At 40.2% G+C, this 12,434-nt stretch overlaps 1 protein-coding gene across 1 annotated transcript in view; it reads left to right on the forward strand.

The window, feature by feature from the left end:
- Nucleotides 1-1,926, forward strand: part of GJD4 (gap junction protein delta 4) — a 4,519-nt gene extending 2,593 nt beyond the window's left edge. The window contains exon 2 of the mRNA XM_027894889.1: nt 308-1,926. Coding sequence (XP_027750690.1) covers nt 308-1,494 — 1,187 coding nt within the window. The 3' untranslated portion in view covers nt 1,495-1,926. The remainder of the gene's footprint in view (nt 1-307) is intronic.
- Nucleotides 1,927-12,434: the final 10,508 nt, after the last annotated feature.

A 12,434-nucleotide genomic window follows, 5' to 3' on the forward strand; every position in this document is an offset into this window, starting at 1 on the left:
TCCTTTTCCTTTTCCTTTTCCTTTTCCTTTTCCTTTTCCTTTTCCTTTTCCTTTTCCTTTTCCTTTTCCTTTCCCTTTCCCTTTCCCTTTCCCTTTCCCTTTCCCTTTCCCTTTCCCTTTCCCTTTCCTTTCCCCTTTCCCCTTTCCCCTTCTCCCTTTCCCTTTCCCTTTCCCTTTCCCTTTCCCTTTCCCTTTCCCTTTCCCTTTCCCTTTCCCTTTCCCTTTCCCTTTCCTCTTCTCTCCTCTCCTTCCCCTTCCTTTATTAAATTTTCAGTGCTCTGACTCTTTTTCATATCTTCTCCTCTAGGAAAGATCTGGCTAATGCTAATAGTTCTGCTGCGAATGGCAGTGGTGGTGTTGGCAGGCTACCCCCTCTACCAAGATGAGCAGGAGCGCTTTGTCTGCAACACCCTGCAACCAGGATGCTCCAACGTTTGCTATGACTTGTTCTCTCCTGTATCTCACTTCAGATTCTGGCTCATTCAGACTGTGTCCATCCTGCTGCCTTATGCTGCGTTCAGTGTTTATGTTTTGCACAAGGTAGCTATGTACCTTGTAAGAATGCACTGTCTGGTGCATGGATGTGAAGAAAATAAGGGTTTATCAAGTCCCAAACACATGAAGAAGCTCTGTAGAAATGCTGTTGTCAATAGAGCAGAGTGTGGTGAAGAGAACCTAAGTGTCCTTAATTTTTCTGGGGCATATACTGTTCATCTCTGTTTTAGGACCCTACTTGAGGCTGCCTTTGCAGCTGTGCAGTATTTTCTTTTTGGATTCTTTGTTCCTGAGCGCTTTTCCTGCTACCATTCCCCTTGCACAAGCACAGTTGACTGTTACATCTCCCGGCCCACTGAGAAATCCATCATGATGATTTTCATCTGGGGGATCAGCAGCCTATCCTTTGTGCTCAGCCTCGCTGATCTTGTCTGTGCTCTCCAGAGAATGACAGCACGAAGCCAAAAGAACAAGCTGCTGGCAAACCTCTGCATAGAGAAGGAGTGCATTTTAAATCTTCCCCCACCACGGCACAGAAGCTCTTCTCCACCTCAAAATGAAGACTGCCCAGTATCAAACAGCTGCCAGACCAGTGATGGCTCCTGCGCTCTTCTCTCTGATGAGGAAGAAGAGATTGTTCTTCATTCTGGAGCTGTCCCTCAGCAAACTGCCAGCCCGAACCTTGACTGCACCAGTAACAAGTGCTGTGTATCAGGAGATCTTGCTGTTAAGCAAGATAGCACTGAAGAACCCGTGTGTGCTAGTGACCAGCAAGGAACTACATGCGGGCAAGTGAGACCGAGACCTCAGCAAGACTTCACTAAAGAGACTGCCCTGGTTTTGAGACCTCAGATCAAGAGTCACCTTGGAGTTTCGTCCTCTGCAGATCAGAGCAAGCTTTTAGAATTCTACCCTTCAGCTGAGCTAAAAAGCCTTGATACACAATCAAATTACAGCAATACTAGTTGCTTGAGGTCAAAGAAGTCAGAATGGGTATAGAGCCCAGAGTGAACACTACCCTGTGACCTTCACAGGTCATTGCATCACTGAGGAGGCTTCAGGGAGAATCAGCTGAATCCCTGGGCTGTGGTTATGCTGCAGAGATACTCTACTATGCTCCACTGACAAAGAAGCAAAAACTTTGGATAAGAGTTTGAAGGATATTACATTAATGAAGTGTTCTTTGGAAAATGTAGCATTTTTATGGTTTTCTGAGTGTAAGTGACTTAAAAAAGCTGTAGACTGTTACTGATATATCTGACCTGGTTTTCCAGGAGCATGTGTGAGCACTTATTTACTCTAACCTAGTTTTATTGCAAAAGATTGAGCTTAGGAAAGACATGACTTTAAACACAGTATACTATCTATTGTCAAAAAGTAATTTATTTTCTCATGCTAAATTCTCAAAGCCCACTCTAAGAAAGGATTTTCAAGCAAGCAGACCAGACAGTGAATAAAATAAAAATGCTTGTTTTGTAGCAAAGTGTTAATGTGTAAAAACATCTTATTTCTTGAAAGCGATACCTCTTGCAGTTAGCAATGCCATGGCAGTACCTTTCTCTGACACTGATGTCAGCTGGAATCTGAACATGTTTGAGTTATTCAACTATAGCACCTTCCAGTACATAGAGGGGCCTACAGGAAAGAGAGGGACTTTTTACAAGGGCTTGTAATGATAGGACAAGGGGGAATGCCTTCAAACTGAAGTAGGGTACCTTTAGGTCATGTATAAGGAAGAAATTCTTTACTGTGAGGGTGGTGAGGCACTGGAACAGGCTGCCCAGAGAATCTGTTGATGGCCCATCCCTGGAAGTGTTCAAGAGCAGTTTGGATGGGGCTCTGAGAAACCTGATCTAGTTGAAGGTGTCCCTGCCCACAGCAGAGGGGTTGGAACTAAATGATCTTTAACCCAAACCAACCCAAACCAATCTCTGATTCTGTGAACTACAAAAGTCTTCAAAATGGAGTGGCTGCATCCAGATTAGCTGTTGGGCAAGGTCCTGCAATCAAGAATTGCTCAGGAGGCAGCTAGGAGGGGTGAGCCAGAAGGGTGTCAGTGGTCCAGCAGCTGACAGTGCAGGGGAGTGAGCAGTGATGCCCATGCCCTGGCTCTACCGACTGTGCCCTAATGTAGATGTGCTACTGACACGTCTACAAGGTGTTACCTCTCTCAATCTGAAGTAGTCATGCTGGACTCTAGATTTCAGAAGGTGGGAATGAGTCACCTGACCTGTTTTAGGCATCTGAGTCACTTTCTAGATATACCTGTTTCTCCCACAATATGATTATCTCACACCTGGGCTTAGAGAAAATGATTTCTACCCTGAAAGAAGGATATAGTGGCAATGTCTATATCAGAGTGCTTGCCCTCTTTGTCTGACAGACTTCTAATGCTAATAATTTGAAAACATATCAAAACTGGGTGAATCACAGAAGAAGATTTCATGCTTTGTGCTTTCCTTCAGTGTTAATTCTGTTGCATTTACATAAGCGTGGTCCAGCAGTGAAGCACAGCAGTGCGTGAGATGAATTTTTCTTTTAGCTACAAGTCAGTGGGGGTTGAAGGTTGCATACACCTGCAGATCTTCAGTGGGAGTGGATGTGTAGGAGCACATACTCAGAGAAATGTTCTAGTGGTAGTGCCTTACAAAATGGATCATTCAGAGCGTGTCAAGAACGAGTATTTGTAGATACCTCTTGAAGCTGGAATAGCTACGGCACTGTTTAGACCAGATACAGATCTAATCTTGTTCTGTCTATTGTGAACTTCCACATGTAACAAGTTTCTGTAACAGTTTAATGGCTAGCTCCTCTGTGCAGAACATGAAGGGACAACAGCTTTCACATTCTTCTTTTTCTCTCATTTAAGTCTTTAAGGCAGTTTGGCTTATAACCTCTGTGTATCATTTCTCATGTGTGTAAGATAAAGATTAGCAATCATCCCTTATCTTCTGCAAACCCCCCAAAATAGGGTAGCTTAATAGAAAGGCAGAATTGCTCTTTGGGTCAGGAGCAAAGTACTTTGGAATCCCGAGGTATGCTACAGACATTTTTAATTACTACCTTCTAAGTAAGGTTTTCTTCTCTATTAGCTCTGTTTGTTTCTTTTATCATGCATGCTTGTTGTGTGATTTGTCATTTCCAAGGTAGGAGCAGCATTAATTATTAAACTTATCATAGGCAGAAAAACATTAAATATTTAAACTTCTCATCTTCCAAAGCCTCTTTAATAGGGTCTGTGCTGATTACACATACCATGACAAAACATTGCAACAATGAAACCTTTTATAATTCTTTGCGTCTTCTCAGCTGCAAGAAGGAATGCAAGGAACAAATGTGGATTCAGACTATCGCATGCATCCCTCAGCATGAGATATAAATAGGGTAGGATAAATAATAAATGCCTTGTGGCTGGACACAGTTTGCTTTTTTCGTGTCTGTAGTCAGATATCTTTTAATGAATGAAGAGTCTCATTTCAAATCAGAAAGATCCTGTTTGTGTTTGAAATGGAAAGTGAAATTAGTGAACTACTTCCTTAGTCTGCAGACACTTCTTGTGAGATTGTGGCCTCTGGTTAGTGTCACTCTGCTGCAGACCTGGCTGCTTTTGGGACTTGTGGGTCTGTTGATGTGTGATTCATAGTCAGTGTAATAAGCACTTAATGTGTTTATAAAAACCGTGTATTAAAAGAGCACGATTTTGTATGGGCTTTTCCCTGGAGAGTAAACAGAAGCTTCTGCCATCAACAACCTGTTCCCAGAGGAATGTCTCAGAGTCTCTTCTACAGCTATTTCCAAGTCACATTTATTAATTACAAATAGTTTTACACAGTGGGTGGATCTACCAGTGAGGGAAGATGTGCAAAGGTGTTTGAAGTACTGTGAACTTCCACAGCTCAAGGAAATGAAAAGTGATGGTTGGGAGGGGCATCCCCCAATGGGGAGGAGAAAATGGCAAAGAAGATCTATTTGAAAAAACTTTTCTCCTTATATTCAGTATCACTGAATGTGAAGGTGCTGTAGAGATGCCTTAGAAAGTGTGAGCAAAAGAACTAATAGACGTGAAGCAAGGAAGCAACAAGATTTTCTGCTGTGTAAACAAATATTTAGTCTTTTAAATTTGTGAATTGTTTTCATAAGTCCTTCCAGAATGTATTTCATACTCAGAAAAATGTTACAAAAGGTGCTTGTTACATTTGCCAGTGTGTCTTTAAATCTTTTCTTAGCCCATCTATTTCAGAAAAGCATTTCAAAGACGGGTTGAAGGCACAAGACTCCTATTACTGCCCTCAGGGAGCTTTGTCTTGGGCTCAGACAACTTGGGCTGCCATAGCTGCAGTGTGGGTGTCGCACCCTGAGGTGGGCCCATGGAAGAATACATAAGATACCCATATTGCTCATCTATAGTCTTATGTGCTGCTGACCATGAGACTATAAAAAATGAATTGAGCTCCCTGGAAGCAAGAGTTGGAACTAATCAGGAAATCTATGATAAAATAGTTTTCATATAAGAAATAAAATTTTTATTGAAAAATTATGAAATGCCTTTACATTTTTTTTTGTTAGTATCTTCTACTGGATTATAGCACTTCTCTTGCTAAATAAGTATCTAGCAGGCTTATGGTGACCTAGAATTTCCATGTTTTCTGTGCAGCAAAATCAGGTATGACTAGGAATTTCTGCAGTACCAGCATGATTGAAAGAAAAAAAAATCAATGTTGTTACCCCTAAATAAGATAGACTTTAATTTTTTTCCTAAACAAATTTTTTTCTATTTCATTTTTTTTTTGTTTTAGTTTGGAATATATTTTTTAATGCCAAAATGGAAGCCAGACCCCAAATTTCAGTCAGTTATAATCACCTTATCTTCTTTTTATACTCTCTTGTTTGGGTCACTTTCATTTACTCTTATCAGCATAACAGAAAGCTGTGGCTCTCTCTTCTCTTGTGAAAGACACTGTAGACAGGTGTCTAGGGAATGCATAATTTCCTGTTAGCAGCAGTTGTTCTCCATGAATCTCTCAGTTCAGCCCAGAATAAGTATTTAATCTAAAGTTAGAAATGTAGAGACATCCTCAGTGTATTCTTTCAAGTTATTAAAATTATCTGCCCTTACATGATAGATCATTGCTGCAATGATTGTCTTTCTAGAAGGAATCATTAAAGAGCATATTAATTGCACCGTATTTTATTGTAATGTCATGATTACAATGGAGAACAGATAAATTATTACTGCTTTGGTATTTCAGGATAATAAAGAAATGCTTCTCCAAAAATAGGACAGGAGAGTAGTTTAAAAGGCTGTTCTTTAACTTCTGTCTCTTGTACTACTTTTAATAGCCTGATGTTCAACTGACAGAGAAGTAATTTTACAATGTGATGCTCTTACATTGTAATTGAGCTGCTAAAATATTCTGCAGATTAAATGGTCTCCCCTCACTGACAGCATGAACTCTTGGCCTGTGATGCCCAGCAGTGCCAGTTCTGAAAAATGAGTTCACCAGTAAGGCAGAAATCTGATCAGAGTGTATCAACTGTATCTCTGCAATTAAAATTATCCAGCATCCATGTAGATAGATTACAATCACCATCTGCTTCACTAGTTTTGATTTCTTCCACTTTACTGTCTGTTCTCTTTCATTTGTTTTGAAAGGCAGGATGTTCCAGGACAACCATAATTTAATTATGGGACTACACCTACAGTGCTAAGTCCGAGGACTGTTTTATGATCCTTGGCCATTCACACCATGGAAATGCCAGGAGACAGAGACCTATCCCTAATTCAGTTTCTGCAGGTAACACTTTGGGCTGAGTAGTGGAGTAGCTTTGAAAAGCTTTCACAGATGAACAATTTACTGAGTGAAGAAGATGGCAGATTTTGAGCTTGTCCTTAGAAACGGAAGTTTATATATGGTGCTCTCAAGAAAGGTGTGGGATTTGGGGTCAGCAATCAGAAGTAAGTTTTTTCAGTTCTGGCTTTCCTATGTGTGTAACATCTATTTTGCCAGTGAGACTTTAGGCACTACACACCAGACTGTATTTGGGCATTTTCTTTCACTGAAAATGTTACTTTTGGCAAAGAAATAACAATAATGGAAATAAACAGAAGATTTTGACCTAGCAGAGTCAATTTTTGCATTTTTCCCTGTGATTTATTGCCTTTTCCTTGCACTGAAGATAGGCAATATTTTTTAAAAAAAAAGAAATCAGGATGCTTTTAGAGCCCCACTTGTCCTGACAAATTAGACACCCACTTAGACACCTACTCCTTCTGCTCATTTCTCTACAAGTCAGAGAGAGTGACTCTTACTTCTGACAGACCATATACAGTGCAATGAGCTCCTTCTTGCTTGTACAACCTTTTTTTTTTTTTTTTTAAATCTCTGTGCTGTCTTTGAAGGCCTAGTGGAGATATTAAAGGTAGGTAGTTGAGCAACTCATATTCACTGGCTAACAAATCCAAGCTTTTTTCTTCTGGAGCAAACCTTTTTCTAAAGCATTTGAATATTTGTAACACTGATGCACTGATAGATACCTGCTTGTGCAGGTTCACCAGAGACTTTCTTATATGAATTGATATGACCTGATCTTTGAATGACTGGAGAAAACTACAGAATTTGCATTGCAGCCCCTCTCGTCTCCCATCAGTCACTCAGAACTGATTCCATGGAGCACAAACCTGTATGAAATTCACAAGGTGACCGTATATTAAGGTATAATCCAAACACAGATATAGATAGATAGATAGATAGATGATAGATAGATAGATAGATAGATAGATAGATAGATAGATAGATAGATAGATAGATAGATGTGGTAACAATCCACCTCATGGCTTGGAATCATGTGAAGCACAGATACTTCAATTTAGAGTAAATCAATCTTAATTTTCAGAGTTTACAGCAATGGACGGAAAAGTGCAGATAAATAGAATGACAGAATCACAGAATATTTCTGAGTTGGAAGGGACCAACAAAGATCATCAAATCCAACTCCTAAGTTATTGGCCCATACTAGGATCAAACCCACAACTTTGGTGTTATTACACCAAACTCTACCAAGATATGTGAACTCTCCTCTGTTCTGACCCATAGCAAATAATTTCTTCAAATTATCCTTGTCTGAGAAACATATTTCATGGCTTCTGCACAGATATATGGACAATCCCTTAGAACAAGTCTCATGCTCCCTGTGTTAGCCCTCTGTACTTCAGCAAAAATCCTTAAAATGGTACCAGAAAAAAAAAAACAAAAAGAGTTCATTAAAACATCCAAGCAGTTGCTTTATTTGTGCCTGGAGTTCCTAAAATATTCCTACAAGGCTCACTTCCAGAAACAATTTGGTTCAGGGCACTTTATCTTTCAAGAAGTTTTGCCACAAATTAAAGACAAAGGCTTCAGCAAAACAATTAGGCTGCTTATTTCTGTTGAAATGCTTGCTGATACCAGTCAGTGATATTCTTGTTGTGCTCTAATGGACTGGGCTCCAGTCCATTAGAACCTAGGCACCAGGTCAGTTTAAATACTGTCCTGCGCTGCTTCTTACACCAAATCCTATAAAAATTCTGCCCTGATTTTGGAGTGTTTGCAGACATCATAAGAACAGTTCAGCTGGGGCACCAAAATACATCTCTCATGACTTTCAGCTGCATCCTGCAGGCAGCCTGCAGGCCCTGCCAATACAGACAGAACACTTTAAACACAGAGTACTTCCTCACAAATTAGTTGAAATGAATCCTATGCTATAGGGTTACATCGAGTAACAGCTGCAAAGCTAAGGCCACCTCACAGAGCAACCCTTTAATAGGTAGGTATGGCTGCTTCAGTCAGCACCTGACAGAACACCTCACCTACCACCTCAGTGAGGACTGAGCTCCCTTGGGTGAGTCTCCCCTGCAATTTGGCACACCAGCATGCAATGTCCATCGTAGTGTTTGCAGGAAGCACTCTGTGAAGACAAAGTGCTGGAGAGTGCCAATTATTTCCCACTTTGCCAGTCCCTTTTATATTCAGTCTGCCTTGATGCCAGGTGGGGTCTCCTGGTGCAGAAGGCTGTGTTTCCAATACCCCAGCTGCATCCTGTGTGAGGATGCTCCAGCTGCCAGCACACACCTCAAAAAGAAGCAAGGTACTGCTTCCACCATCCACCCTGGGGCACCAATTCCATTATTTCCAGGATCTTTGGCAGTGTGTTTCCAAAAATGAGGCAGAACTTGGTTACCAAGCCTGCATTGCTGTATTGGGTGTATCTGACTGTATCCAGCCTGCCAGCAGAAGCCAACCAGTGCCATGCAGCTACTGAAGAGGCAGTATCCTGGTATGAAGAGTGACCCAAGAAAGGGGAAAATGTGGTCTGAAAGGGTCTGTAGCTAGGAAGACTTCTCATTACCTTGGCTATTTTTCTTTAAAAAGAAAAAAAAATGTTCCTCCCTGTCAGGAGTGCCAAGTTCCCTTAAATCTTGGTTAGTGTGCATCAGGAACCAGAGTCCCATCTGTCGAACGCCCACTGATGGCCATGAGGAGTGGAGAACTTGTGGGTGTTTTTTTTAAAGTGAGTGCTTCCTCTTGGCTGACAGTCCTGTGTAAAGATGGAAGCTTTACAGCCCACAGGTCTGGTGGGCATCCAATTGTGGTCCCTGGCCCAGGCTGAACCGCTATTGCCTTCCTTCTCCCCTCTGCTGTAAGATGTTGGTGAGCTGGGATTGGGCTCAAGCAGGGCTTTTAGAGAGGGTAGGGGGCTGCATGCACACTAAATGAAGGGCTAGGACAGTTCTCAGACTGTCTAAAAATGCCAGAGTTGAGTATAAGACCTCCATTCCCCATAATTTTTTACTCTTAACAGAACTTAGCAAGCTGAGTTAACAAAGACTGTGTTTCAGGAAACATTAGATTGAATCATGTTACTGTTTTATTTGAACATATTTGCTGCTCTCTAGAGGAGCCGATGAAACTTGCATGGTTTAAGGATACAAGGTTAAGTACTTTAAGGAGTTCCAAAATTTGGATAAATGAAGAAAACTGCAGAAAGGAAGCAAACCAACGTAAACAATTGCCTCTCTAAAATTTTGTCAGGAAACGAAGTAGCAGCAAAATAAAATTCAAAGTATAAAATAAGAAACAGTGAAGTCAATACACCACAATAAGGTAGGAGAAAGCACATAGATATCATTGCACTTGAGGGGACTGCCAAGAGGTGATACTAAAATATCACCTTTTCAATAAATTACAATTATACTGAAAAAATTAATATTATTATAACAATCAAAGGTCCTGTTGAGAACAATCCCCGTTCCTCACAAATCCTTAGCAGATAGTACGCAGAATGCTTTTGAGGGGATCAAAGATCAAAGAGGTCAGAGCAGTAGCTAAGAAGCAACCTCTCTATTTAATAATCAAAACTATACATTGTGCAAAGGCATGACAGAGCCCAGCAAAAAGTGTAAAACTTGAGAAAGCAGCAATTAAAGAACACAGCACCAAGCAAATACTGAAATCTTGAAACAGAGATGTGACTGATGACAAAAATAACCACCAGCATCTCTTGGCAGCTCAAGGTTAAGTCACCTACATATTGTCACACACCTGTGAGGTAGGTGTCCAAAGTCCCACTACTCTCTGAGGAGAACTGGTCGAATCCAGATCTGGGCTACAATAAGTCGCCCACAAAAGTATCCAATGTTATTAAAATTGCTAGAGGGTAACTGAGGTGTTCACCTGGGGCTTTCAGACATGACAGAAAGTTACAGAAGACTCATGCTCTTTTGGAGATGCAGATAGAAACTGGATAGGGGTCTCCAGGATCACCTGGAGCCCATGTCCAGGCAACTGAATTAAGGCCCATGTTACTTAGAGAGAATGGACTCAGCTTCCAGGACCCACTGACTACATTACTAACACTCTATTGACTGCAACAAGAGCTCATACAATAGCTTACTTTAAAAAAAAAACAACATTAAGATACCTACCTGCATTTACATGCCTTAGTCTTGAGCTGAACCCCAGCCTTCACCTAAACATGGCATGTGCAGGGTGGGGGGATGGAAAGAGGAGGAAAAAAAAAAAAGAAAATATTGAGAAGTATTTAATCAGTGATAACAACTGGTCAAAGTACTACTGTAGAGGATGTCACCTTTCAACAAATGTGATACTGTTTTTATTCAACAAAAGAGACAGAGAAAGCAAAGTCAGGAGAACAGTATTGCTACTGACCTGGACAATCATATGATCTCAAACAATTTCAGAGTAGAATTATTTAGAAAAATATCAGGAAAGACAAAAATTGCATTGGTCATACCTTTTATAGCTTTCAAAACGACATCTTGCAAACCACCACTGCAACACTTCAAAATCTCCTAAAATGCCAAAGGAAAAATTGACACTAAAGTCTAACTTCCACAAGTACAGTCAATATGGCTACATGGCCATAGACTGAGATCTTTGAATTTTTGCATGTGTTGTTGGCACTGATTGAAAGAAGTACATAAAAAGAAGTGTTGTAGCTCCACAGGAATATGCTAGGAGATGTAAATACACAGCTGGACCAATGCTGCTGTAGAAACAAAAAGATTTTCCAGTTTAACAGACATACATGATCTCTTAGTATCAGAAAACACAGTGCATCAGAATCTGCCACCTCAGCTATTGCTTGTAAAGACAAGACATTTAGAGATAGACACATTTTATTTTAGGAGACATTACATAAAAATTTATTCTGCCCAGTGTTAGTGACTACTGACTGGAAATGAAAAATGGCAGGAGTTTCTTAAAAACAATTCTCTTACTTTTCTCCAAGACAGAATATAATACCACTTAATGGAAAACAACATATACCTTTTCTTCCAAGAGACTGCCATTATGTATATAACACCTTATATTAAAATCTTCCATAATTTATTTGGGATGAAACCAACAGAGAGTCTATCAAAGTTGCTCTATGGACCTTTCAGCTTCCACACTCACTGTTGGCTTTTGGACCTTACAGAAAATCATACCCAGAATAATTCTCCATTACTTTCTTTCAAGACATGAAGAATTATACAATTTAAAAAAAAAAATTTCTCATCTATTCTATTTTCCCAAAAGGAATTATGTTTGAAAGCAGTGTGTAAATTCATGGGTTAAACTCTAATTCAGAAAAACACTCTTGTTCAGAAAAACATTTGTGCATATACTTACTTTAGGCATCTTAAAAAAATCTCACTGAAATCAATAGAACTTTGGCATGCACTTAAATAGTCCTTACCACCCTACATGCTTATGATCCACTTCTATTCAAGAAAGCAATCAAGCACAAGTTTCTGAATCAGGATCTAAAGGTATTCTGTGAAAACCATTTCTATTCCAAGCTCTACTAATAAATTAGGGGTTTTGTGATTTTGCCTTTTTTTTTTTTTCCATTAAGAATGTATAACATGAATGTGCTTTGCTTCATTTTAAGCTGCAAAGGCCCATTTTATGTACTGCTTGTTAAATCAGATTCTAATGATTCTTTCCCTCATGCAAATCTTTCCTCTCATTCATGGATTGTATTTAAATTCTGCTCAGCTTGCATTCATGATGCCTTGTCAGTGATTTGCATTGCTCTGATGCGTTTGCCCTGGTGGCACCCCTCACTCACTTTGGCTTGAGAACATAGAAGCCATAAATAACTCTTTAGCTGCTAAAAAAAACACACACAATTCTTGTACACTAATGAGCTCGAGGATGGCAGCAATGAAGCTCCATGTGGGTCTCTGTGGTTTCCTGATCTGGCTGTTCCTAACGCTCTGCCTCCGTATCCTGGAAAACCAGGATCTTCCCAACTGTCATAGCAAAATACCACTTCTCTAGAGCTTTGCAAAAAAGTAAGTTTAGCTTAAAAACCGCAGCCATAAATGTGTTTTCCACCCAGCGGGTTTGGAGAAAGAAAGTCGTGCAGCTCCCTGTGGAGTGGCTGCTCTC

The sequence above is a fragment of the Empidonax traillii genome, unplaced genomic scaffold, assembly GCF_003031625.1.
Source record: "Empidonax traillii isolate 1590-97213 ecotype Southwest subspecies unplaced genomic scaffold, ASM303162v1 scaffold446:size905785, whole genome shotgun sequence".
Classification (NCBI taxonomy): Eukaryota; Metazoa; Chordata; class Aves; order Passeriformes; family Tyrannidae; genus Empidonax; species Empidonax traillii.